General features: G+C 43.0%; 6 protein-coding genes, 1 long non-coding RNA gene and 4 other non-coding genes across 17 annotated transcripts; 8 read left to right on the forward strand and 3 right to left on the reverse strand.

The window, feature by feature from the left end:
* Window positions 1-154: 154 nt before the first annotated feature.
* On the forward strand, window positions 155-4,893 carry LOC135348167 (chondroitin sulfate synthase 1-like). Its single transcript, XM_064546352.1, has 3 exons — window positions 155-1,134; window positions 1,308-1,527; window positions 3,078-4,893. Exons 1-3 carry the CDS (start codon window positions 293-295, stop codon window positions 4,554-4,556), a joined length of 2,541 nt encoding a protein of 846 aa, XP_064402422.1. The 5' UTR covers window positions 155-292; the 3' UTR covers window positions 4,557-4,893.
* LOC135348185 (uncharacterized) lies at window positions 4,874-8,284 on the reverse strand. Its single transcript, XM_064546378.1, has 10 exons — window positions 7,977-8,284; window positions 7,632-7,709; window positions 7,332-7,469; window positions 6,970-7,196; window positions 6,756-6,872; window positions 6,489-6,675; window positions 6,268-6,367; window positions 5,907-6,031; window positions 5,479-5,616; window positions 4,874-5,191 (listed from the first exon to the last, which is right to left on the reverse strand). The coding sequence occupies exons 1-10, from the start codon at window positions 8,172-8,174 to the stop codon at window positions 5,072-5,074; spliced, it is 1,428 nt and encodes a 475-aa protein (XP_064402448.1). The 5' UTR covers window positions 8,175-8,284; the 3' UTR covers window positions 4,874-5,071.
* A 68-nt stretch (window positions 8,285-8,352) lies between these two features.
* Window positions 8,353-10,936, reverse strand: LOC135348184 (MAP kinase-activated protein kinase 5-like). 3 transcript variants are annotated; one of them, XM_064546377.1, is made up of 2 exons: window positions 10,816-10,936; window positions 8,353-10,108 (listed from the first exon to the last, which is right to left on the reverse strand). In XM_064546377.1, exon 2 carries the CDS (start codon window positions 9,915-9,917, stop codon window positions 8,466-8,468), a length of 1,452 nt encoding a protein of 483 aa, XP_064402447.1. In that variant the 5' UTR covers window positions 9,918-10,108; window positions 10,816-10,936; the 3' UTR covers window positions 8,353-8,465. The 3 variants fall into 3 exon arrangements, with proteins under 3 accessions (XP_064402447.1, XP_064402445.1, XP_064402446.1); XM_064546375.1 differs by having other exon boundaries at window positions 10,804-10,936; XM_064546376.1 differs by lacking the exon at window positions 10,816-10,936 and adding an exon at window positions 10,266-10,778.
* Window positions 10,886-14,230, forward strand: LOC135348215 (uncharacterized). Of its 2 annotated transcripts, none has more exons than XR_010398672.1 (12): window positions 10,886-11,126; window positions 11,306-11,390; window positions 11,450-11,706; window positions 11,927-11,960; window positions 12,152-12,270; window positions 12,468-12,509; window positions 12,828-12,876; window positions 13,082-13,124; window positions 13,397-13,447; window positions 13,646-13,702; window positions 13,767-13,916; window positions 14,112-14,230. It is a non-coding gene; the product is annotated as an uncharacterized LOC135348215 (long non-coding RNA). The 2 variants fall into 2 exon arrangements; XR_010398671.1 differs by having other exon boundaries at window positions 10,968-11,126; window positions 13,883-13,916.
* LOC135348241 (small nucleolar RNA Z157/R69/R10) lies at window positions 11,990-12,078 on the forward strand. The gene has a single exon (XR_010398696.1). It is a non-coding gene; the product is annotated as a small nucleolar RNA Z157/R69/R10 (small nucleolar RNA).
* LOC135348243 (small nucleolar RNA Z157/R69/R10) lies at window positions 12,307-12,395 on the forward strand. Its single transcript, XR_010398698.1, has one exon. It is a non-coding gene; the product is annotated as a small nucleolar RNA Z157/R69/R10 (small nucleolar RNA).
* LOC135348242 (small nucleolar RNA Z157/R69/R10) lies at window positions 12,577-12,665 on the forward strand. The gene has a single exon (XR_010398697.1). It is a non-coding gene; the product is annotated as a small nucleolar RNA Z157/R69/R10 (small nucleolar RNA).
* On the forward strand, window positions 13,192-13,280 carry LOC135348240 (small nucleolar RNA Z157/R69/R10). Its single transcript, XR_010398695.1, has one exon. It is a non-coding gene; the product is annotated as a small nucleolar RNA Z157/R69/R10 (small nucleolar RNA).
* LOC135348210 (ADP-ribosylation factor-like protein 5B) lies at window positions 14,191-16,231 on the reverse strand. Its single transcript, XM_064546425.1, has 5 exons — window positions 16,065-16,231; window positions 15,893-15,953; window positions 15,049-15,280; window positions 14,703-14,854; window positions 14,191-14,550 (listed from the first exon to the last, which is right to left on the reverse strand). The coding sequence occupies exons 1-5, from the start codon at window positions 16,108-16,110 to the stop codon at window positions 14,499-14,501; spliced, it is 543 nt and encodes a 180-aa protein (XP_064402495.1). The 5' UTR covers window positions 16,111-16,231; the 3' UTR covers window positions 14,191-14,498.
* Window positions 16,232-16,305: 74 nt separating this feature from the next.
* LOC135348169 (cullin-2-like) lies at window positions 16,306-21,727 on the forward strand. Its single transcript, XM_064546355.1, has 15 exons — window positions 16,306-16,498; window positions 16,577-16,679; window positions 17,416-17,637; window positions 17,818-17,900; window positions 17,950-18,008; window positions 18,059-18,273; window positions 18,373-18,559; window positions 19,574-19,716; window positions 19,878-19,940; window positions 20,008-20,091; window positions 20,144-20,275; window positions 20,404-20,625; window positions 20,823-21,185; window positions 21,239-21,355; window positions 21,539-21,727. Exons 1-15 carry the CDS (start codon window positions 16,380-16,382, stop codon window positions 21,668-21,670), a joined length of 2,244 nt encoding a protein of 747 aa, XP_064402425.1. The 5' UTR covers window positions 16,306-16,379; the 3' UTR covers window positions 21,671-21,727.
* A 317-nt stretch (window positions 21,728-22,044) lies between these two features.
* On the forward strand, window positions 22,045-24,237 carry LOC135348199 (transformer-2 protein homolog beta-like). Of its 4 annotated transcripts, XR_010398669.1 has the most exons (11): window positions 22,050-22,186; window positions 22,259-22,281; window positions 22,348-22,374; window positions 22,445-22,558; window positions 22,917-23,064; window positions 23,282-23,410; window positions 23,527-23,586; window positions 23,640-23,855; window positions 23,904-23,952; window positions 24,043-24,116; window positions 24,212-24,237. XR_010398669.1 is itself a non-coding variant. In XM_064546408.1 (10 exons), the coding sequence occupies exons 1-10, from the start codon at window positions 22,172-22,174 to the stop codon at window positions 24,063-24,065; spliced, it is 804 nt and encodes a 267-aa protein (XP_064402478.1). In that variant the 5' UTR covers window positions 22,050-22,171; the 3' UTR covers window positions 24,066-24,237. The 4 variants fall into 4 exon arrangements, 2 of the variants coding, with proteins under 2 accessions (XP_064402477.1, XP_064402478.1); XR_010398668.1 differs by having other exon boundaries at window positions 23,640-23,952; XM_064546408.1 differs by having other exon boundaries at window positions 24,043-24,237.
* The last annotated feature ends 763 nt before the right edge of the window (window positions 24,238-25,000 follow it).

Here is a 25,000-nt window from a genome sequence, read left to right on the forward strand (position 1 = left end):
TAAAAAGAGGGGCGTGGCAATCATAATTAATTAATGATAGCCTCGAATAAAAACTGCCTTCGATATCACAACGCATCTAGTCGTGATTACAAGCCGCCCTCTAAACTCTTCCTGTGGTCTGGAAGCACGTGACAAAATACACCACAAATTGGTTTCCTAGTGAGCACACACCCCCTAGTTTACAAAGGAGCACAACAAGCTAGCTACTACTACTACTAATGTCTTTGTGCAGACAATGGTCACAAGATTAAGAGTTTAACAGACTTTCAAGCGTGTCGTAAATGTTCTAAAGATGTCTCTACGCTGTGTGAGCAAATGTATGGTTGGCAGGCCTCGTTTCAAAGTCTATTCTCTTGTCATTATTGGTATTATATTTGGATTCTCAATCTCAACTATGATTCAAAGACTAGACTTGAGCTATCTCCGGTCAGTACCACAAAGCAAGATGCAGAAACTAGAAGACTTGAGACGTATGAGCAGCGCTAATAAAAGAGTTGAATTTGCAAACTTCGATGAGTATGAACCACAAATCGATCTTGGAGTGGTCGACGAATATGAAATGAATCAAGATCAATCAAAACTGGACCAACTTTCTCAGGAAATGTTTGATAATGCAGCACAAGACAATAATGAAGACAACAATGAAGTACCACGTGTACGTGTCAAGTCATTACCCTCAGTACCTCCTGAGATACCTAAAGATGTCAAAATGAAACAGTTGGAGTACAGAAGTGACAATTGGCAAGGCCGGAATGTGCGTGAAACTATAAACGATGGACTACCTCCGAATAAACTAGCGGACGAACTACACCCTCGGAAGACTTATGTAGTCGCTGTTATCACCACGGTAACCCAACTGATGTCACAAACGCTAGCTATTCACGGGACATGGGGACCAGAGGCCCTTCATGTCATGTATTTTGTTGGTGAAGTCAACCCCATGCCTCACTTACCACATGGAATGAACGTCATACAACTCGAGGGCATTGATGACAAATTAGGAGGCTGGGAGTTGAAGGAATTTACAGTGATCAAGTATCTAATAGATAATTACCTCGATACAGTGGATTGGTTTGTTGTCGTGGGTGATGAAACGTATGTGGTGACGGACAGTTTAGAGAAGAGGCTCAACAAGTGAGTGTCCACTTTATATAAGCACACACACATAGTTTTAATGGTGCCAAATTGCCATGACTCTATGGTATGTTAATTATCTTATTGGCAGAGCTCTTTACTCCATTTATCCGAACCCCCACCCACGCACACACACCCAACACACTCCACCCACCCACACACACACTCCACAGACTTGACTCGAGTGTATCAGCGTACCTGGGCCGCCCTGGTGATGCCTCAGACGACGATCAGAGTCTACTCTGTGACCGTGAGCCGGGAGTCATCTATAGCAAGGGATTGTTTGAACGTCTCAAGCCCTATCTCCCTCTGTGCTGGCCAGGACAAGGAGACATGAACTCCATCAGTGGTTGTATATCAGTAATGGGGCTGAGGTGCTCACAAGCTAAAGAGGTACGTGGGTTGGCGAACGTTTCATTGATATTATTATTAGAGCTGTTTTAGTAGGGTTTTGAAAACTAACTAGTTTGAGGCATCTAAATCAACTTATTATTATAGAGCGAATGTGATTGTTTGTGACAGCTGTGCTTCTGAAAAGTATATCACTTTAGTAAAGTAAATTTAATTAAATGAGTAGGTTGCCTACAGTATGTATAGGGAGGTGCCGTTTGCTAGGACAACCTTATAGTGAGTATACAACCTAGGTGGTCACTGTGTGTGTGTTGACTGCACTAAGTTGCCATTGTAAAGCTTTATTTCCTGTGATATCATTTAGCACACACGCACTGAATAGCACTAGGCCACACAATTTACACTCTACCTGATAATGGTGATTGTCATGCAAGCAGAGCTATATAGTGTTTGTGTATATCCACCAAGAATTTCATAGACTGTTAAGGAATTGGCAGGATGCTCTAGGACGCTGGGGGAGTACTTTATTATTGATCCTGAAGCCTCTTAACATGCTCATCCGTTTCTCTTTCATTATCGCACTTTAGTGAATATAATAGACTGTGCTATGCTAGACAACAGAAGCTCTGTTGGTTGACTAACTAATTAAAGACAAAGTACTGGGAATAATTGGTGTGTATTTCAACACTGCATGTTTATCACATGCCATTGTTTCTGTGTGATGTAGCCTAGGAATGATGATATGGTACTGATAGCCCTGAGGACATGTCCTTTAGTACACAATAACCACACACCCACTGTCTAATGACGACCACTCTGATACCCTAGCTCTCCAACACCCAGTGTGATATCATGGGTATAAGCATTGGATAGGTATCAGGATAGGTATCAGGTGCTAGTATCATCAGGGTATGTATTTCAACTACCTTCCTTTTGGTGTTATAGTATTCAAGACAATAGTATCCATCACTACGCCCACGGAGGAGGTTGATGTTTGCTTATAGTGCTCTTGTTGAGTGTCTTATTTACCTGCTAACATCGGTAGACATGTGTTGAACAGTTAGTATGGCTGGTTAAGCAAACCTTGATCGTTAGGTCTAACAAAAGCTGTCCAGGGAATAATAACTTATTTTGAATGTGTGTCTAATGCAGTGTGCTTGTTGTGTATCACAACTGACCATTACTCACGTCCCTAGAGGCTGGTGTGGAATCTTGTAAATAATTCAATGAGGATACTATTTAGATCAAACCCACAAAGCTGCGTATGCGAAAGATTATAATATCAATGTTGCTAAACTCATTGTGAATAATGTAGCCATTTTATGAGTGGACACACAATAATTATTGTGCAATCACCAGTCATTAATGATTAGGCTACTTTAAATATCCTCCTGTCTCTTTATGAATAATGATTGTTTAATTGTAAACACACAGTAATAATATTATTCATTATCATGAAAGAACACACACACACACACACACGCCCACACACACACACAAACACACACACACACACAAACACACACACACACACACACACACACACACACACACACACACACACACACACACACACACACACACACACACAGACTCAGGACCTCTTTGTTACTGATGCCAAAGTACTACTGGAATCCTCTAAGCTATTCTCAATGAAGCAACTATCTCAAGCCCTCATCATTCATCCTGTCAAATATCCAAAGTACATGTACCGTCTGCACAGCTACTTCAAAGAGCTAGAATACAATGCTTCCATGAGCAATGCTAAATCTCTGATGGCCACCCTCAAAAGCACACATCCGTTCATCCCTTCCCACATGAGGTCAACATTCACGCCCACGGACTGCACACAACCCTCACAAAAGTACACCCCCACCCCCTCACCTGCAAACCCCGCCCCCTCAGATCATGCCGTTAGCGTACGTCCTCGTCATGTACCAAAGAATAAATTCGAAATAAATTACTGGGAATATTTCAATCAAACTCGACTCATGACCATCATGAATGAGTCACCAGCCCGCGGTATTATCGGAGGCTTAAGAGAAGAAGCCAGGTACTCGCTAACCAAGGCGATATATCTGGCCAATCAAGGCGTGCCTCAGGGGAAACGATTTGTGTTTGATAAACTCGAGAATGGCTATCACAGAGTTGACCCCATGAGGGGTTCAGAGTTCATTCTAGACTTTGTTTTTCATCGAGTTTCGGATAAATCAAGAAAAATCAAGAAAAGGCTCTCAATTTTGCGACCTTACCATGAAACAGTGGTCCCTGTTGAAACACCCGAAACCTTACCAACAGTTAATTTTGTTGTAACCCTTTCTGGACTGAGTAATCGATTGGACCATTTTTTGAAAGAGTACGAACGTAACGTGCTACAACTGCGTGAAGATGCTACCCTAACCGTCGTACTATTTGATTCGCCGGACGCCTCTAAAGTACGTGTGATGATTCAACAGTATATGACTCGCTATGAAGGAGCTAGAATGGTTGTCGTGGATGTTCCCGGGAAATTTGCGCGAGGAGTGGGTTTGGATATTGGTGTCAAAAAGTTCGAGGATAATCAACTTGTGTTTTTAGTCGATGTTGATTTGGACATTTCAACTGATTTTCTGCAACGCTGTCGTTTAAACACTATACAGGGAAAACAAGTCTATTTCCCCGTATTTTTCAAGCTATATAACCCCGATTTTGTCAACAAGTATCACCGTGGTAACGCGTCCCTCCAAATAACACGGCACAAAGGTCACTGGGCGCACTATTCGTACGGTATGGTTTGTATGTACTCGTCCGACTATCGAAAATCTGGCGGTTTTGACACATCAATGAAAGGTTGGGGGGAGGAAGATGTCGACCTTTTGAACAAAGTCATGAGAAGTGGACTAGAAGTGTTCCGAGCACCAGACCCCGGGCTTATACACAATTGGCACACGAAAAACTGCAATAAAGACACAATTACAAACGGTGCTGCATACGAACATTGTCTGCAGTCAAAGGGTGAGAATTTAGCGGACAGAGTTGAGCTATCGCAATACGTGTTTCAGAATGAACTACGAAATGGAAATGTGTTATAACCTCTGTTGTGTTTTAGTTTAATATTTATTTATTTGTGTTCAGTCAACTTTATCGTATGCATTGAGCCTGACGATCAACATTGTATTATGAATTATGTTAGCTTATTTCAATGGCACTATTTGTACGTATTGGCTTGTGATCACCACCCTCTCATATATTGCTGTGATCACCACCCTCTCATATATTGGCTGTGATCACCACCCTCTCATATATTGCTGTGATCACCACCCTCTCATATATTGGCTGTGATCACCACCCTCTCATATATTGGCTGTGATCACCACCCTCTCATTATGTATGATCATCATGAACATGGTTATGTTTAATTGACAAATATTATTAATTGATACAAAATAATGTATACAAAACCAATAATTATTATAATAATACACGATAAGAAATTAATTATTGTGATAACTAATACACAAAACTAGCAGCAATTAAGGGGGCGGGGCTTAACATTATACACAGTCAGTAAATAATTATTGTTCAACACAAGTTCAGTTTCTACAGTTCAGAGATATGGCGTGAAGTTGTAGAGTCCAGTTTGGAACAGGATGAGAGTAGTGAAGGAGAAAGCTGTTATAATGAACCAGACCAGCCACGGATACACGGGGATACCGAACATGGTGGCCTGTGTGTGTGTGTGTGGGTGGGTGTGTGTGTGTGAGGGGGTGGTACACGATCAATTGATTAACTAAATTTAGATACAGCTAACTTCATAATAATGTAAAGAACAGAGTGTGTGTGTACAGTCATAGCCATGGCAACTAGAGATAGGGGAGTAGAATGAACACTACAGCTCACACAACTCTTCTGCTGTGAGCTAATGGGAGAGGTCATGTGAAAGCTACAGATCATTAGTATTAGCAGGAGCACTTTATGTGCTTCTGGTATTAGCGAGCATCCTCGTCCACTTACTCGGAGTTTGACAGCGTTTGTGAGGCCTACGAATGAGTCTAGTTCGATCTGAGGGGTCTTGCTGTATTGGAGGGGCCGTGCTCTTATCTCCACACCTGCTCCCTTTAACTCCTGGGCAGCATGACTCACTCTGGCAGCCTGAGGGAGGGGGGTGTGCCATTGACTGAGAACTGACATCATTATACAGTCGTACATACATTGCTATTGACATTACAATGTTCCAATCTTTTATAGAATTTTGTTCTCTTTCTAAGCTTTCAGAGAATTACAACATCAGTGAATAACCAATTTGGCAAGCTACTTCCAAGAGGTCATTCACTAAAAAGCGATTAATATATCAAACAAAGAGATGCATGACATGCTCAGATCAAAGAGGCTAATTGGCCAGTCCACAATCACCCAGCGATCACTAACCACCAGATCTGTACCTGAATGAAGGGGAAGAAGACAAGACCCATCCAGAGGATGACGTTTAACCCCGAGGCCACAGTGGCGAGATCTTTAAAGTACTGCCCGGCCTTGCCTGTACTGATGTCGTTTAGACCAATAATCGCTGGAGGGATGATGGGTAAAGATCGTCAAACATAGTAGTAATGCATGGGTGATATAATCGTGGTAAAATGTAAGGAATGCAATAGGGAGAGAAAAAAACACCAATTTGGGCCTGAAATAAATTGTTGATCAGCACTATCAAAGAGCTACTCAATGCATATTTTAGCTTTGAATTCGGACGTTCCCAACACAAGTTATGGACAATCAAACTTAACGTACATATTCTTCTGTACTTACCCAGTACTCCAGCAGAGGCAAGATTGAACATGATGAGAGCTGCAGCTGTGGCCGTCTTGCCATTGAGCACACGCAAATACTGACGACACTCAAGGATGTCCTGTGGTCATTGTGATACAAGGGGACGTCAATATGAGGTACTGTGAGTATAACACTAACAGAGACATTCACAAATCAACAAAGCTGATATTAAGCTTTGGCTTTAACGCTGAGATGAGTACCTTAATGCCAGCATCGATATCTTCATAGAACTTCTGAACAACCATCCGACGAATAGCTCTCAGTAAGTATATGTTCATCTCACTCTGGGCAGCATAGTTGATGACCGCACCCACATACACAAGGTCAAAGAAGACAAACCCACCCAGAGAAATAACCAGTAGTGTGTCCTTACCAGCTCCACTGAGTCTGTGTGGGTGTGTGTGTGTGGTGTGGGGGCGTGTGTGTGTGTGTGTGTGTGTGTGTGATGCGGGGGCGTGTGTGCTTACTCTGTTGTGTTCCAGTAGATGGTTGTGTTCCCATTCCATAGGTCCAGAGCAAATGATGTCATCAGACGCACACAAAACGATAAGACAATCCAAACAAGAGCGATCAGAAAGAAACCACTGTACATGTGTGTGGGCGTGTGTGTGTGTATGTGTGTGTGTGTGTGTGTGTGTGTGTGCATGCGCGTGTGTGTGTATGTGCTTGGGCATCACTTACAATATGGTGAAGATGAGCTTCTTATTGAAGTTGAGCTTGGCCTGTGTGCCCTTCACAAACGCCCTGTCAGCAAGATTAGACAAGTATTCCGTTTCTCCCTTTGAGAAAAGGTAGAGTCCAAAGAAATATGAGGCCAGTAGCAACAAGTCTGGGAGGATGTATGAACTGATGATATGTTTCTGACATATGACTTGTCGTCCACTGCTGTTCATGGGTGTGGTAGCAAACTAGTGTGTGTGTGTGTGGGGGGGGGTAAGTCGTAGAGAAAGTCTTGCTAAATTACGGGCTATAGATCGCGATAATAGACTAGCCATCTACATTGAAGCTCTATAATTATAAACTATTGTAGTTAGTGCACTTACACTGTCTCTGCGAAAACAGGTGAGGATTTGAGTGATAAATGTGAGCAGAATAGCAAGCACCCAGGACATGACCAGAGCCACTCGTGCAAGCTTCTGTACCGCGGTGTCCCCATCCTTAGATAGCTGGGTCCAACCCAACTGTGTGTGTGGTGTGGGCGTGGGGTGAGTGTGTGGATGGGCAATGATTGTACTACTGACAGAGTAACATCTGTTGCTAATGAATATCATTAATGCAAAGGTCAATGGCAGTTTTCCCAACACTTTACTTCCCAAACAAAATCAACCCTAACACATTCTCACCATTTTAAGCAGTAGTCGATATGGCCCCAGGACCCACTTCTCACACTGCTCCAGGGCAATGGCTATTGGATCACGAGTCTGTAGACACACAGAGGAGGAAACAAATCAACCTTCTATTACAATGATAGCAAATAACTATAGCATGGCTACTATTTCACAGAAGCTTGTAATGGAAGCATAGCTATGTGCGTACAATACAACACGTAGTTGCTATATCGTATTAAGTCTGTTATAATAACTTAGCCAGCCGGCGGCCACATTGAAACTAGGTACCAGTCATTGAAAGGCTAAATTGAGTATTGTGTTTGGGCATAAATATTTCATATACAGTTGTGTTGGACGTACCTCCACCTCCACAAAGCCCTCTACCCCATCAGGACTGTCCATCTCAGTCACTTCAGAGCTAGTGGCACGATATCTCAAGCTGCTCTCAACTGATACCGTGTCTCTTGTGAAGATTTGCCCTCCCTCATGACCTGTTGAGCCGGGCTCAGGCTCCACGTCCACGATGAGCTCCTTGCGTGAACCATTCCTCGAGGCCATCTTAAGCTTCTTGTTATCTTGTGGGGATGAGTACAAACGATCTAAAATGGCTGCGCTAAGCTAGCTAGCTAACTTGTTGTGTGTAGGACCTAGGTGGGCGTGGCATTTGTACTATAATTATACTCAATACTGGGAAAGATCGTTGTTAGAACAAACCGTTAATCCATTGAAAGTAGGGTAAAGGTCATCACATAATTATCCTAATAATCATTATACAAAAAATACAATAATGTAAAAAACTAAAATTCTATTCCTACAAACACTAACAACTAAAAGAGAGCATAATTATAATCAAGTAACCATAATGCTAGGGGCAGTGTCCATTAACCCTTGTAGAGCTGCGGCTAGTCGTGCTCTGTTCACCATACCCACAAACACTCGATCAGATAAGTTCCAATTCTCAGACAGTAACAAGTTTATTAGTCCACTGTGATTTTCGTTAAACGTCAACGCTTTTCGAACACCTTCCACGAGTACTGAATCAGCAAAACTTTCCGTTGCCCCAGCAACGAGTGGCGGGGGCATGATACAAATATCCTTGAGCTCTAGCAAACTTTGCACTCCTTCATCTACGGATGACCTTCGACCTTCAACGTCCATTTCCTCGGCTTGACCTTTGGATTTTCTCTCCGGTGATAAACCAGCGTTCTGTCTGCTAGTCAATAGCTTGTTGTTTGATTTCCCGATTGGCTTGAGGTAAAACCCGTCTTCTTCACGACGCATATCTTGAAGAAACTCGCTGTGGAAAGCTTTGACTTGATCGAGTTGCTCCTTGTCTAGCATAATACTGGGAGAGGGGAGATTCTTGGAGGGCACATTGACTGACTCCAACCAACTATGCCGCAGCACGTCCTCAACCGTTATCCGCTCACTTGCTTCCACACAGAGTAACTTTCGAACGAGGTCTTTCGTGGAGTCTGACATTCCCTTCCATTCGTTGTCAGGAAATTCGAAGTCACCTGACATGATACGACGTCTCATACGTGCTGTGATTGGCTGATTCGGGACCTCCGAATAAAATGGCGGATATCCACACAGCATGATGTAGAGGATGACTCCAACGGACCACATGTCACAACTCTTGTCATAGCAATACGGGCTAGACGGTGACCTATGACCTTGCCGGATTTCTTTCTGTCGTTTTTGAGCCTCCAATACTTGCGGTGCTACGTAGTACGGAGTGAACTGCGGTGTGGTGAGATCACCATTGTCGACTTTAGCAAAACCAAAATCTGCTAATTTTATGACCAAATCGTCGGTAGATTCAACTTTGTCTTGCAAGAGCAGGTTCTCGGGTTTTAGATCGCGATGAGCAATGTTTCGTCTGTGACAATATTGAACGGCCAAACAAATCTGCTTCATAATCTGACTAGCTTCTTTCTCAGTGAAATGCTGTTTTTGTGTGATATAGGAGAATAGTTCACCGCCTTTCATCAGCTCCATAACGAGCAAAATCCGTTTCTTTGCAACTCCCTCGCCCGGCAAAAGAACGTCGTTTGCGTACACATCTACAACACGGACCATATGCTCGCTCCCACTACATAACCAGTGAAGGGTGACCTCTTTACGAGCTTTGGGTCTGTCCAGGAGAATCTTGAGAGCATATTCCTCGCCATTGGATTTGTTGATACACAAACGGACAGGACCACTAATACCAGTGCCGAGATTCTTATGCCATTTTATTTCGTAGTCATCTTGGATTGAGTTGGACTTGAAAACTGGATCTCTGTCATATTTTGTCATGTCTGAGACTGGGGTGACTTTTTGTTGATGGAGTGCTGTTTTGAAGATACGGTTAAACGGATTGGATGATTTTGAAGCTCTGCAAAGTGGTTTCCTCAGTGTTTGCGTGGGCTGAGAACTAGGGTATGTAAATATTGACCCTATCTTGATCGTCCAATCGGATTGCAGCCTGTAAAGTCACCACCTTTTTCCTGTGAGTGGGAAAATACATAGTTTAGGAATTTGAAATTTAAGCAGTTCGTCTATTGTATCAACAAATACAGGAAATGATCAGGTTTCAATAACAAGGAATGACAGTTAATACACTACATTAACAAGATATGATTACTGACGGAATGAGCTGGTTACCTGTACACACTGATGCAATGACTTGTACACAGATAATAATTGTGAGTAAGTTCACATCCACAGAACACCATTCACCTTGTCAATCATCAACGTACATATACTTATATTGTACAGTTCACAGACTCAATGGAAATGCTCTCATCTGACATGTGGTTTATATACGAGCAAAACAATGACTCAGCACTTTCTATAATTAGTTGACCCCAGGAACATTTCATCATGCAGCCTAATATTAGTGATGACATAGGGAATATACCAGGGTACTGTACAGTGTGTGTGTGTGTGTGGGTGTGTATGCGTGGTGTGGGTGTGTGTGTGTGTGTGTGGTATGGGTGGGTGTGTATGCGTGGTGTGTGTGTGTGTGCGTGGTGGTGTAGGTGTGCATGCGTGGTGTGGGTGTGTGTGATGTGTGTGGGTGTGTGTGGATACAGAATGATGTGTGTATGATATAGTATGATCCATATTTAATATAGTATACAAGCTGATAGTGAGACTCTGACAGTACTAGGTTGTGATACAGTACAATCAAACAGCTTACTTTAGTGTGTACCTTGTGATAGTGAGGCTCCTAGCCTAGCTCCAATAGATATATATATATATACAGTCACACAGTCAAAGATGCTGATCAGAAAAATACACAGAATAAAGGAATGCCTACGCCCCCTCTCGACACACCCCCTTATCAAAGGTCATGTAAGGTCACGAATGACGTAAGGATTTTTGTCGAAAATCTGATGTTTATGTGCGCATGCGCGTTTTCCATGCCACATGGTGTTCAACCACGTGGCTGTGAAGGTGATATCAGTTGCTGGACTTCAGTTCTCAGGCATCAGTCAGTCAGTGTCTCTACGGAGGAGTGTGGTAGGTTGTAGTGTTTCTTTATACAGTGTCGTGTGTGTACTGCCAATGATGATCTTGACAAGCATATGTCTGATTATTGTGATGCCACTTTTTATCGCTGAGGCTAATATTCTATTGCATTTATTGTATATAGCTACTTCAGTGATATGTTATTTGACTATTTTGTGCCCCTCTTTCAGATACATTGCTGGCAGTCTGACAAAAAACATCAGAACAGTTTTCCAGCTGCTAATAATTTATTTCCACGGCCCGGCTAGATATGATGTAAGTGAATGGATTTATTGGCTGCAATTACTTAATTTCATTTATTTGTCTCTGCACAGAATCTGAGAAGAGGCCAAGAAAAATGTCGACTAGCCCACTACCAAGCAAGCTGACGAGATTGAACTATAACTGCAAGGGCCCTCCTTCAGAGAATGGTTGCAGTGATGATGGCAGCAAGATCGTGCGTGTCAGTGAACTCAAAATCTGAAGAAGCCTATGACAGCAGAGGTTGTACAGGTGGCAACTAACCTAGTCGCTGTAATCATCTCTGGAAATCTTTTCAGTTGTACTACAAAGCCATTGGAGCGTGGGAGAGGTGAGTGTCCTTATCAGTGTGTGTGCATAGTGTGGTTGAGAGACTAGTAATGAGTGCATAGTATGGTGGAGGGACTAGTACGCTGATGACCATGATATAACCTGAGCATGTGCTGTGACCTCACAACATCTTACCTACATTGTCTGAGTACTCACCTTTGTCAGGACATACCTTAACACTCACATTTAGAGCAAGTGTTGATTATCTGTTATTTCTGCAGGTCTAACTTGGAATGCAGTTGTACATATCACACGGTCAGTTTGTGTAGCAGTGAGCTTTTTAATGGTGTGTGATGATGATTAGCTTGACTAGAGTCTCCGATGGGCCCCAACCCCAGTTGATGATACAACCCTTGGCTGTCTGAACGCACCTGTTTCAAAGCTTTATGCGCTAAACTTTAGCTATTTTAAACATCTGTTTTTCACTACATGTTACATCTCTACAGGGAAAAACCAGATCTGAGAACTAACTGCACAGCTACTGCCTTGTGTTTGGATGTGTGCTGACAGCAAAACTCTATCTGAAATTACTTCACTGGCTTGCAGCCAAGACAAAATTCGGGAGGTGTGTTAGTTGATTTGTGTTTAGATGACGTCATTGTGGTGTGTGATGATGATTAGCTTGACTAGAGTCTCCGATGGGCCCCAACCCCAGTTGATGATACAACCCTTGGCTGTCTGAACGCATCATTCAAAGCTTTATGTAGCCACAGCATACTTGTGTGCTTTGTGTGTTAATCGTGCCAAATCTCATATTTGCAGGCCTGGATGAAGATTGTGTCTAGTGTTAGAAGCAAGACAATGGTGAGCATTTTATCTCAAGGCAGTATCTTTTATGTATTTCTGGCTAATAGTGAGAGATTCTTTTAAATGGTGTGTGATGATGATTAGCTTGACTAGAGTCTCCGATGGGCCCCAACCCCAGTTGATGATACAACCCTTGGCTGTCTGAACGCACCTGTTTATAATGAATATCTACCCCAGAAATATAATCTGATGTGATAGGCCTTGTCTAAAGCTACAGAATGCATATCTTAGTTTTGATATTGATTGCTTTTTAGTGAAGTTAATGGCTTCCCGAAAGTAGTCTTGGTTTTGTATTAATTCTGCTACCCACTGTAGCACCTGCTGAGGTCATCAAGTGCTTCAAGATGTTGCAACTTCCACAAAAGTGAGTAAACTTGTTGTGGTATTTTAATCTGTAAGGCTGTGATGACTAGGATAATCCCAGCTCGCTTCGAGTCTCTTATAGAGATGTTGAAGAGAAATAGTTCCTTTCCAACTGAGCCACAATTACAAAGCCTGCATGTAGCCATAGCATTGCTGCATACCTCAAGTACTTTGTGTGTTAATCGTGCCAAATCTCACATTTGCAGGCCTGGGTGAAGATTGTGTCTAGTGCTAAGGAGCAAGACAATGGTGAGCATTTTTATCTCAAGGCAGTATCTTGTATGTATTTCTGGCTAATAGTGAGAGGTTCTTTTAATGGTGTGTGATGATGATTAGCTTGACTAGAGTCTCCGATGGGCCCCAACCCCAGTTGATGATACAACCCTTGGCTGTCTGAACGCACTAAATACTATCCAAATTTGAGCATATCATGTGATAGGCCTTGTTGAGAACTACAGAATGCATCTCTTACTTTTGTATCTTAGAGACGTATTAACTGTTGTCTACATATCCCTGTGCAGTAACTACTGAGGTCATCAAGTGCTTGAAACTTCCACAAAAAATGAAAATGAGTGAGTATTGTTTTGTGGCATATTTAATAATCACTTGTAAGGCTGTGATGACCAGGATAATCCCAGCTCGCTTCGAGTCTCTTATAGAGATGCTGAAGAGAAATAGTTCCTTTCCAACTGAGCCACACACAATAAGTGTAGTAATGTGTGGAATGCAACTAGCTCCGTGTGATTACATGTGTATCCACTTCCTTACAGGGCAAAGCTGTGTTGAGAGGGTTCAGTCAATGTTGTAAGGAAAGTGCTGATTGTAAGGTATGTCAGTGTGTTGTGTGTTTTGTCCAGTTACTTGTGTTGCACCGATGATGATCCCACACAGACCTGTACTGAATCTCTTATGAAGCATCTTGTCAACTGATGGTGTATTTATATAGTCTCTGCGTTGCTGTGCTCATAGCTTTCTGTTTTTAACTTTCTGTTTATACGCACATGCAGATTAGAGCTGGGCCACGGATACATTTACGTTCAGGTGAGAAGTCAGTGTGTGTGCTGTGAGTGTGTGTGTGCTGTGATGACCAGGATAATCCCAGCTCGCTTCGAGTCTCTTATAGAGATGTTGAAGAGAAATAGTTCCTTTCCAACTGAGCCACACCTATTTATTACCAGCTGATGTGTTTACTTATTTTTTAACAATTATTGTAACATCTGTATGTACATTTCACAGATTGCTCAAAACCTAGCGGGGTCACGAGGTCAAGTCTGTTCAAAAGATGATCTCAGAACTATTAATTTTCGTATTGAAACTGATTTTGTTGTCATGTGTCAATATAAATAATAATTCAATCAGTGGTCAACTAGAAATCAATCATTAATAAAAAAAAATTTATGAGCAAGTTTATATATCGTATGACAAGAATAATAATTTCAAATTTTTTTGACAATTAGGCCTATATAAAAATTACTATACAGAGCCAAAAATAATCTCTAAGTCATAATTAAGAGAAGTGATAAATATTCATATACACATAGTGCTGATGGGGAGATGGTGAATAAAGTGTACAAGAGTAGAAGTAAGAATAAATTAGAAATTGATTACACTACATGTACTGTACTAGGTTCTATTCTTGGTCTGTGCTCCTATCCACTCTAGCCCTTGATACAGCCTGTGTGTGGTGTGTGGTGTGTGGTGTGTGGGGGGGGGGGTAATCACAGGTTAGCTAGTGCAATAAATTAATGATCCAAGGACAAGTACTGTATAATTATATAGGCCCAAGCTTGACTACAGTTTTAGCCCACCCCCCCTAACCGTCCTTACCCCTCGCCAGTGAGAGCACAGCAGGCCTGGACGTGCCAGCCATGATCCTTGATGGAGGTCAGATTGAGGTGTTGAGATATCTCTGCTGCACTCATTGACCCCTTCACGTCCTGTTTGTTGGCAAATATGAGCACGCCAGAACCTTTCAGCTCCTACAGCAGAGATGGGGAGGTGGGTACATAGAGCAATATAATACAACATAGAGCACTAACAAACTAACAGTACAGCTTTGCACTAATGTAATCCAATATAGCTATTAAAAACAGTGCACTCTAAGCTAATTATTATTGAGCATTCTACGCAATTTTCTCTGAACCTGCTCTAATGACCCAGAGGCAATACTCACCTCGTTACTGAGCATTTTATAGAGCTCTTCTTTGGTGATGGTGAGTCTCTCTCTGTCAGTGCTGTCCACCACTAGGATGAGGAAGCTGGTCCCACTGTAGTAGGTACTCCATGCTTGCCTCAGGCTCTCTTGACCACCGATGTCCCACATAACAAAGTGAAGGTTTCTCCATTTGACCTCCTCTACATTGCTCCCTATTGTGGGTGAGGTGTGGACCACCTCGTTCATCAGACTGTGTGGTGTGTGTGTGTGTGGTGTGTGTGAGTGATGTGTGTGGTGTGATGTGTGGGGGGGTGTGTGTGATGTGTGGAGGGGGTGTGGTGTGTGGAGGGGTAAGTGCATTTGTAAAAAGTACAAGGCAAATACTTTAAGTCAAACACACAGGCAGGAAGGTGAACACAATGAAAGGAAACACTATATCCTTATTGCCTGGCACCCACACCCACACCACCCACCCCCACACCACCCCCCCCACACACACACAGGCAGGAAGGTGAACACAATGAAAGGAAACACTATATCCTTATTGCCTGGCACCCACACCCACACCACCCACCCCCACACCACCCCCCCCCACACACACAGGCAGGAAGGTGAACACAATGAAAGGAACCACTATATCCTTATTGCCTGGCACCCACACCCACACACACCCACCCCCACACCACCCCCCCACACACACACACGTACACAGCCAATCAAAACATGCAGTTTAAGGCAATGCTCTCTGAGAGCCAGAGCCAGATAGACACGATGGGATGCCAACTGAACAGATGTTGACTAATCAACACTATAGCTGACTCAGGGATAGTGATGATCACACACAGTTCAGAGATCAACTTACAATTGATACAAGATGGTGGTCTTCCCAGCATTATCCAGCCCAGTTATAATAATCTTGTACTCTGTATGGAAACACACACTATTATGGAGTAGTCTAATGAGCCAAAATTAACATCATACAATATACATAGTAGTGAAGACTTGATCGAACACATACATATACACGTACATACCTTCACGACCAAACATTTTCCATAGCTTCGCCCAAACCAGGCCCATCCTGATCTCCTATAAAGTCACTGTCTGTCTACTGTGTGCCTAGATCTATGGCCACTGCACTATAGCTAGTTAAGTTAATGGTGGTTTAGGTGGGCGTGGCCGTAAACCTCGGTAAAAGGCAACCACGCCCACCTATCTTTTTCTGCTGAGCATGCATATTTTGTAAATAATTTGCTCAATAATTAAGCGAAGAGGGGTGGGGCTGGTGCTTTGTAATATTGAAACTCATAGAAGAGACAAGTGTACATAAAGACACACAGTTCTAGACAATGTCTTTGCGACCTGGCGCCGTCAATTTTGATGAGAAATGGAGTGGCATTAAAGAGACCATTCACGAGGTAGTGCAACTGCGGAGAGTGAAGATGGGAACCTGGAACGACCATTATTCGTATCCTAAACATAATTATCTGATGATAATTATCGCCTAGCTATATTGTTGATTGTTGTTCCTTAACTAGCTGACTAGAGATATCTACGCTCTGTGTGAGGCGTTTCCAATTCCCTTTGCTGAGAAGTTGTACAGGGAAACTGAGTCACTTCTGCAGCAGTTTGTGGATAGTCTATGCAAGGTACGTACTATCGTGAAACATCTAACAAGACACATTATCCGTGATTACTGGCTATCCACGTAATAGAGAATGGATGCTTTTCAGAATCAGGCCTGATGAGCTAGTCCATAACTTGTGTTGGGAACGACCGATTTCAAATCTAAAAGATGCATTGAGTAGCTCTTTGATAGTGCTGCCATAGTGATTTTTGTAAGATAGGTACTGTACACACACTCACACACACACACTCACTAGCTATAATTATACCTCAAGTGTAAATACATTTCTTACATTATCCTTACCCCCCACACACGTAGATAATAATTTCTTAGCCTAAAACCCATCATAGGCTGTATAACTATAAAGATCTCTGGGAGTGGCTTAGTGGTTAGGGTGGTGGCTTCGTGGATCATATGATAGATAAGGCGTGGGTTCGATTCCCTCTTGGGGGACTTTTCTTCATTTCTTTACAAATCAATAAGTAATTTCCCTAACTTTTGAATGCATCATACTCCTGTCAAGTACATAATCAAGTTGGGGCGACGACCCAACTTTCCCTTTTTGGTTCTGTCTTTTTTCTTCTCAGATATGTGCTAGAATTATTCATTTTGTAGAATTATGGTTTGCTGTTTGCAATTCTCTGTTGCAAGTGCACTACAATCCACTGTAATGTCCCTGTCTGCCCCCCGCCCCCCCCCCCGCCTCCTAACCACACACACACTCACACACACACACACACACACACACACACACACAGTCACTGATGTCCCTGTCTGGTCCCCCCCTCTTAACCGCCTACCACACTCACTGGCTACACTATCAGAAAGGGGCTCAGTTCATCAACAACTTGTTCAGTTATTTTAATCGTGTGTCCCTAAAGAAGTACTCTCTAGAAGTGGACACGGTTGATTACCCCATACCAGGACTCCTGCCCATCACCAAGGTGACCCCTCCTGATTGCCCTGTGCAGATAAGGCAGGTGAGCTACTCTGTGCTATTATGTGTTGTGATCTGACTTTTGATGTTTTTGAGCTTTTTCTGCTCTACACCGTAAAATTAGTATTAATTTTGAAAGCATTGGACTAGTCTTGTCCCCCCCACACACACGCACACCACACCACACCACACACACCCACACCATACCACACCACCCACACAGATGGCGCTCGGTGTTTGGAAGAACGGTTTATTAGACCCTCTACAATCGCGTCTGATCAGAGAAGTCCTCTCAGAGATCAGAAGGTACCTCATGATTCTTTATCTAACCTTTCTCCATATTATTTGTTTGCAGGGAAAGAGACGGTATATCTGCTAACCTGAGCATGATCAGAGATGTGGTTAGCTCGCTGGGTAAGCTACAATAATGTGCTGACTTGACACATACCCCCCCCCTAATATAGTGGAGGTGGAAGAGTACCAGGAGTCGTCACTTCTCTATTATCAAGAAACTTTTGAGAGTCCTTTTTTGGAGGAGACTGGACAATTTTATCGTCAAGAAGCGTCCAAGTTGACCTCTGAACTATCGTGCTCCGAGTACATACGGCAAGTCGTTGCTAAGTTACGGGAAGCTAAAAGCCGTGGTGAAAAGTTCCTACACCTAACATCCGTTACTAAGGTGAGATAGCCACACCCCCTAGTTACTAAGTTAAGATAGCCACACCCCTTAGTAATGTGTGGAGTATTATTAACGTTCTGATTAAAACTTTTATTTCAGTTTTTCCGGGAAGCTGAAGGTCGCCTAGTGGAGGACTTCCGTGTGACGTACCTCAATCCTCACATCAGTGCCATGGTACATGAAGAACGAACTATTGACCTTACTAACTTGTTCCTGCTACTGAGACCACTCCCACACGCTCTAGAGCCGTTGGTGGCTGAGTTTGGGCAGCATGTCAAGTCACAGGGTGAGTGCATCACATGTACAGTAGCCTTGTGATAAGCTGCCCCTCCCAGAACTTTGATCTGAGCATATCATGTGATATGCCTTGTCTAGAGCTACAGAATGCATCTCTTAGTTTTGCTTTTTAGTGAAGTTATGGGCTCCCGAAAAAAGCTTGCCAAATTGTTAGTTTTCTGAGTAGGTTATGTAAATCGGCAGTTAGTTTTTGCCTTGCGAACGTCTGATTTCCGGGTATTTAGTAGCTCTTTGATAGTGCTACAATATGGTGTGCTTAGATCAATGATTTATTTTGAGCACAAATTTCTCATTTTCTAGAAAAAAAAGCGTGGCCATAACTTGTGTTGCGAGTGTCCAATTTCCGAAAAAATTATTTTGTTTAGTAGCACTTTGATAGGTTGACAATATGGTGTGCTTATATCAGTAATTTATTTCGTACCCAAATAGTCCATTTTCTGAAAAAAGCGTGGGCTATAAGTGGGCGCTTTTTCCAAATCAGGCCTGTTTTCGTAGCTATGTTCGAGAGGCCATAACTTGTGTTGCGAGTGTTCGATTTCCGAAAAAATTATTTTGTTTAGTAGCACTTTGATAGGTTGACAATATGGTGTGCTTAGATCAGTAATTTATTTCGTGCCCAAATAGTCCATTTTCTGAAAAAAAGCGTGGACTATAAGTGGGCGTTTTTTCCAAATCAGGCCTGTTTTCGTAGCTATGTTCGAGAGGCCATAACTTGTGTCCGATTTCCGAAAAAATTATTTTGTTTAGTAGCACTTTGATAGGTTGACAATATGGTGTGCTTAGATCAGTAATTTATTTCGTGCCCAAATAGTCCATTTTCTGAAAAAAAGCGTGGGCTATAAGTGGGCGCTTTATCCAAATCAGGCCTGTTTTCGTAGCTATGTTTGAGAGGCCATAACTTGTGTTGCGATATAGCTAGTGTCTGATTTTGAAACAAAAATGTGCATTTAGTAGTTCTTTGATAGTACTGTATAGTGTGTATCATGTGATTGTCATGTGACAGGTAAGGCGTCCCTATGTAAGCTTGGGGTGGAGCCTGGTGTGACGGACTTCATGAGTGCTGTGCTCTCCACACACGGCAAGTTCCATTCCATGGTGACACAAGTGTTTGGAGGACATAAAGCATTTCAGGACGCCCTCGATAGTGTGAGTGTGGGGGAGTGAGCGTGGTGTGGGTGTCGCGCCCTCGATAGTGTGTGTGTGGTGTGGGTGTTGCGTCCTCGATAGTGTGTGTGTGGTGTGGGTGTTGCTCCCTCGATAGTGTGTGTGTGGTGTGGGTGTTATCATATCGCTGTCTTGTGCTGCAGGCTTGTAGAGTATTTGTCAACATCTCTGAGTGTCCTAAACAACATCCCAAAGCTCCACTCTTGGTAAGCATTGAGAGCTATTCGGTCTATCCTCACACACGCCCACACCACACCACACACGTCCCCACAGTTGGCACGCTACTGTGACCAGCTGCTCCGCAAGTCATCCAAAGGACTCAGTGAACAAGAGGTGGACGAGAAATTGGACAAAGCTGTGAGTGATTTAATAATTTCCGTTGTGCCCTCACTACTTTTCCTTTAATTAGATCATTGTGTTTCGCTATGTTGAAGACAAAGACATGTTTCAACGGTTCTACACGCGTACGTTGTCACGGCGACTCGTACAACACATTTCACTGTCTATGGAGGCAGAGGAGAGTATGATACAGAAGCTCAAGGTATACTGATTCCTCCATGATTTGTACCATGTACATGATAATTATGATAGTATGATAAAATCAATACAGTACGACTTGGAGCTATGTATAACTTTATTCACGCCCACACACACACACCCCACACACAGCACGCGTGTGGCTACGAGTACACCTCTCGTCTCCAGCGTATGCTAGTGGATATTAAACTGAGTGCCGAGGGTAACACTGGGTTCACTGACCACCTACAAGCCGAGGGGCTGCCCCTATCTATCAGCTTCTCCACTCTCATCCTCCAATCAGCAGCCTGGCCTCTATCCTCGGCCACATGCCCTCTCACACTGCCTCAGGAGCTGCTACCATATCTCAAGCAGGTAGGAACATGTTTCATCAATACAAGTTTGTACAGGTCTTTTTTTTGCAAGTTGGTTGGTGTTGTTTTAAGCCAATTTTTTTTCCACATGCTGCATCTTTAACTACATAATATAATGTATATAATGGTAGCCATATTCAATGTATTACTACACCAACCACCCACACACACACACGCCCACACCACACACACACACAGTTTGAGGAGTACTACACGAGGAAGCACAGCGGACGCAAGCTTACCTGGCTACACCAGCTCTCAACAGGGGAGCTGAAGATGACCCACCTCAAGCGCTCCTATATGCTCAGCGTGACCACCTACCAGATGGCCGTGTTGCTAGCCTATAATGACCGCCCACTACACACCCACCAGTCCCTATCACACATTACACAACTGGCGGCGAGTGATCTAACGCCCACACTCCAATCATTGGTCGATGCTAAGATACTTACGGAAGATAAGGAAGTGGGCGTGGCTAGTGTACTGAAACTCAACCAGAGCTACTCTAATAAAAGGACAAAATTTAAAGTTACGTCAGCTCTACAAAAAGAATCACAACAGGTAAGTATAGCACATGTCATGTGATAGTCACCTGATATCACATGACCTGGCAGGATGTGGAACAGACGCAGTACAATGTACAGGAGGACAGGAAGCTACATATTCAAGCGGCCATTGTGAGGGTCATGAAAGCACGCAAGTCACTCAAGCACAACCAACTAGTAGAGGAGGTACTGACAGTGTGTGTGTGGGCGTGTGTGTGTGTGGGCGGGTGATACCCAGTATCTTAGGCTGTGTGGTATTAGTTTCGATTTTATTTTCCCTGTAACAGAGAGCTTAGTAGTACACACACCACCTACCCACACACACACACACACACACACACACACACACACACACACACACACACACAGGCCATCACTCAGCTGAGAGCCCACTTCTCACCCAGTGTCCCACTCATCAAGAAGTGTATTGAGACTCTGATGGAGAAACAATATCTCCAAAGAGACAGTCAACACATAGACACTTATAACTATGTTGCTTAGCAACGTGTTCCATGTGTTACAATTATTTTGTTTGTCAATTTATACATTTGAAATGAATCAGGAATTGAATTTTAGTGTATAGCAGGTGTAAGCCACACATCTTTTAGGCTGATCTTTTGAACACTATAATTTGTCATTTTTCGGCCTTGGACCATGGGCTATTATCCATGGTATCGCCAAATTGGCAAATACTTTTATCTCTCAAATATGATTTTTGATGACACCATTTGAACTATATTTTTCAGAAAATCATAAAAAATATTGACATTGGATCCACGGAATTCAAGTTAAAGTATCTCTGAACCAATTTTATGACTATTTTTCTGAATGATAAAATTTTGTCAGAGCCCTATACATACTTGACGATCTTTTCCTAGCAAGCAAAAAACACATGGCTTTCTGTAATGACCTTTAACCTTCTGAAAGTGAAAGCCAAGAAGCTGCAAATCAAGCGGCCGCCATTTATATCATAGTTCAACTGGTTTGCCAAGAGACGACAAAATGTCGCGAGACAAGGTAAGGCTAGTATAATATAGAGCATAGAATAAGCGCTTATTTATTTCATACATGCTTCCACCCACTCACTAGAGCCCTGAGGCTGTGTATGAGAGGTAAGCTTGTTACTATGTGTGTGCATGTTACCAGAGGTGACCTTTGTGTGTATGTACTACATGCAGGTCACCATCCCCCAGTCAAAGCTCACGGTAAGATGTCTAATACTCTATTAATAATAAATTCCCTTACACCCCATCCATAATCTTACCCCCCACATAGGTCCGTATCTCCTGAGAGCCCCCCACGTAGACGGCAATCTAGCCCCTCCCCCTCCCGTCGCCGAGGACGACGTGCGTCATCATCTCGATCAATATCACGCTCGCCACCACCAAGGTAACATTATTATGTGTGCGTGTACTATAACTGGCTAACTTTGAGAGGCCATAACTTGTGTTAGGAACGTCCAATTTCAAATCTAAAACATGTATTTTGTTGTTCTTTGATAGCTCTATTAAATGGTGCATGTAGACCAGCAATTGCTTTCTTGTACAAATCGTCCATTTTCTGAAAAAAAAGTGTGGGCTATAAGTGGGTGTTTTTTTTCTAAATCAGGGTTAGGTAGTTTTCGTAGCTATGTTTGAGAGGCCATAACTTGTGTTGCCAACGTTCAATTTCAACTCTAAAAAGTGCAGCTCTTTGGTAGTGCTTAGATCAGCGATGTTATGTTATACGGATCATTTGTTGCATACAGGAGTCGAGGACATCACTATAGGAGACGCTCTTATAGTCGGTCCCGGTCTCGCTCTAGGAGTATGTCCCCTCGTGATAGGAGGGGCAATCGTGGTCGCTATAAATCCCGTTCACCGATGTCAGAGAGGAAGAGGCACCAGGGAAACAGGGTGAGTAGGACTGGTGGGGAGGGGGGTAGCTGATTGCTGTATCGGTTTGTCCTTGTATTCAGTACATGTAGGGCTTTCAGATTGCAATAGCATGCAGTCATGCATAATTAAGTTGATCATCCTCATACTCCCCCCCCCCCCCCCCACACACACACACACACACACACACACACACACACACACACACACACACACACACACACACACACACACACAGTTCAACCCCAACCCCTCTCGAGTGCTGGGTGTGTTTGGACTGAGCCTCTACACTGGGGAGAAGGAACTCAAGGAAATGTTTGACAGATATGGTCCAATAGAACGAGTTCAGGTCGTCTACGATCACCAGGTACAGTGAGTGCGTCTAATGGTATACAAGTGTCAGTGCAGTGTGTGGGTGTGTGTGTGTGGGTGCTTCAACAGCCTTGCTTACATGTATAACTCCCTCCCCTCACACACACACAGACGGGACGCTCTCGTGGGTTCTCTTTTATCTATTTTGCTGACTCTGACGACGCTATGGATGTAAGTTAGCTATAAGCCACACCCCTAACCACACCCACTGTCCCCCCACACAGGCCAAGGAGGGTTGCAACGGCCTGGAGATGGATGGACGCAGGATACGAGTGGATTTCTCTATCACCAAACGCCCACACACACCCACCCCCGGAGTGTACATGGGACGTCCGACTAGGTCCTCCCCTGAAAATGACAGTCACAGCAGGGGGTCCAGTGATCGCCATGGCAGCAGCAGGGGGGGTGATGATCGTTATGGCAGGAGGTCCAATGACTATCACAGCAGGGGGTCCAGTGACTATCACAGCAGGGGAGGTGATGATTACCACAGCAGGGGGTCCAGGGGTGGAGACGATCGCTATGGCAGAGGAGGCGGTACGTTATGTTATAGTGTATATATGTGTGTGTGTGCTGTATTTTGTCAGGCAATTATCGGTCCTCACACACACACACACACACACACAGGTGGGCGTGACAGCTACTACTGATGACCCACTATGACACTGTTTTTAAGTGGAAATATATTCGACCCTTTACTTGTAATAATGTTAACTCTTGTGTTGTACTGCCTCACCTTTGTATAGTGTGTTCAGGTCTGTGTGTAACTGCCTGCATTTGCCTATTTCGTATGCAGCCATGAATGTATTGGAAGACTTGAAATATGAAGGAAATGAAGTTAGAAATACACAAGTTGAAATACACAAGTTGAATAAGAAGTTGAAATAAGAAGTTGAAATATACACAAGTTGAAATAAGAAGTTGAAATAGTCACAAGACCTTGGCTTGGGGACTGTGCCTATATTCCTATATAGCAGTTTATAAATAATGATTGCCCAATGTCTTAGGGACTCTAACTTGTGTCAGCTGGTTAGTTGTACATGTAATAATAGAATAATAGCGTTATCGTAATTATTATCACTGAGAAACACTTTATCGTAATGAGAGAAAATTTATATTCAAAAATTGATTATAAATTTCAACACCAAAATTAACTAGTGTTCAAGCTGGCGCTGTGCTAATGCCTCTCGCCATGTTTTTGCTTTCGCTTAAAAGTATTAGAGTGTTATATTAGTATTAAAGTTAGCTTATCTATATAAAGTCACTGAGAAGAAAAGACTTATTTACATGCATCTATTGTTGTATTATGTGGCTTACCAGGATCTCAAGAAAGAAGAAAATTGATTCTTCCAGGATCTGTAGTTCAGTGTATATAATATCTAAGAAGAAAAGACCTGTGTACATGCATATTGTTATCTATATTGTTATATGGTAGTGTTTTGTGGTTTATATACCAGGCCCTCAAGACAAAGATGATTCTGCCAGGAGGATCTTGGGATATTATTTTCTCACACGTGGGGAATGAGCGCGCATGCGCATTACATCCACAGGAATAATTAAAGGGTGTGTCCAAAGAGATCAATTT

This window comes from Halichondria panicea, chromosome 14 (assembly GCF_963675165.1).
Source record: "Halichondria panicea chromosome 14, odHalPani1.1, whole genome shotgun sequence".
Taxonomy (NCBI): Eukaryota; Metazoa; Porifera; class Demospongiae; order Suberitida; family Halichondriidae; genus Halichondria; species Halichondria panicea.

What these genes read in the sequence shown, in the direction of transcription:
- LOC135348199 (XM_064546407.1), top strand. An exon ending in CCTGAGGCTGTGTATGAGAG is followed by an intron (nt 22,282 to 22,347) that starts GTAAGCTTGTTA and finishes TACTACATGCAG; the next exon opens with GTCACCATCCCCCAGTCAAA. An exon ending in ACTCTGACGACGCTATGGAT is followed by an intron (nt 23,587 to 23,639) that starts GTAAGTTAGCTA and finishes CCCCCCACACAG; the next exon opens with GCCAAGGAGGGTTGCAACGG.
- LOC135348169 (XM_064546355.1), top strand. Translation starts at nt 16,380, where the DNA reads ATGTCTTTGCGACCTGGCGCCGTCAATTTTGATGAGAAATGGAGTGGC. An exon ending in TTGTGGATAGTCTATGCAAG is followed by an intron (nt 16,680 to 17,415) that starts GTACGTACTATC and finishes ACACACACACAG; the next exon opens with TCACTGATGTCCCTGTCTGG. An exon ending in AGATGTGGTTAGCTCGCTGG is followed by an intron (nt 18,009 to 18,058) that starts GTAAGCTACAAT and finishes CCCCTAATATAG; the next exon opens with TGGAGGTGGAAGAGTACCAG.
- LOC135348210 (XM_064546425.1), bottom strand. Translation starts at nt 16,110, where the DNA reads ATGGGCCTGGTTTGGGCGAAGCTATGGAAAATGTTTGGTCGTGAAG. An exon ending in GAAAATGTTTGGTCGTGAAG is followed by an intron (nt 15,954 to 16,064) that starts GTATGTACGTGT and finishes GTTTCCATACAG; the next exon opens with AGTACAAGATTATTATAACT. An exon ending in TGTGCTCTCACTGGCGAGGG is followed by an intron (nt 14,551 to 14,702) that starts GTAAGGACGGTT and finishes CACCACACACAG; the next exon opens with GCTGTATCAAGGGCTAGAGT.
- LOC135348185 (XM_064546378.1), bottom strand. Translation starts at nt 8,174, where the DNA reads ATGGCCTCGAGGAATGGTTCACGCAAGGAGCTCATCGTGGACGTGGAG. An exon ending in CCTGTTTTCGCAGAGACAGT is followed by an intron (nt 7,197 to 7,331) that starts GTAAGTGCACTA and finishes CACACACACTAG; the next exon opens with TTTGCTACCACACCCATGAA. An exon ending in TGCCTCTGCTGGAGTACTGG is followed by an intron (nt 6,032 to 6,267) that starts GTAAGTACAGAA and finishes TCATCCCTCCAG; the next exon opens with CGATTATTGGTCTAAACGAC.
- LOC135348184 (XM_064546377.1), bottom strand. Translation starts at nt 9,917, where the DNA reads ATGACAAAATATGACAGAGATCCAGTTTTCAAGTCCAACTCAATCCAA.
- LOC135348167 (XM_064546352.1), top strand. Translation starts at nt 293, where the DNA reads ATGTCTCTACGCTGTGTGAGCAAATGTATGGTTGGCAGGCCTCGTTTC. An exon ending in TTAGAGAAGAGGCTCAACAA is followed by an intron (nt 1,135 to 1,307) that starts GTGAGTGTCCAC and finishes CACACTCCACAG; the next exon opens with ACTTGACTCGAGTGTATCAG. An exon ending in GGTGCTCACAAGCTAAAGAG is followed by an intron (nt 1,528 to 3,077) that starts GTACGTGGGTTG and finishes ACACACACACAG; the next exon opens with ACTCAGGACCTCTTTGTTAC.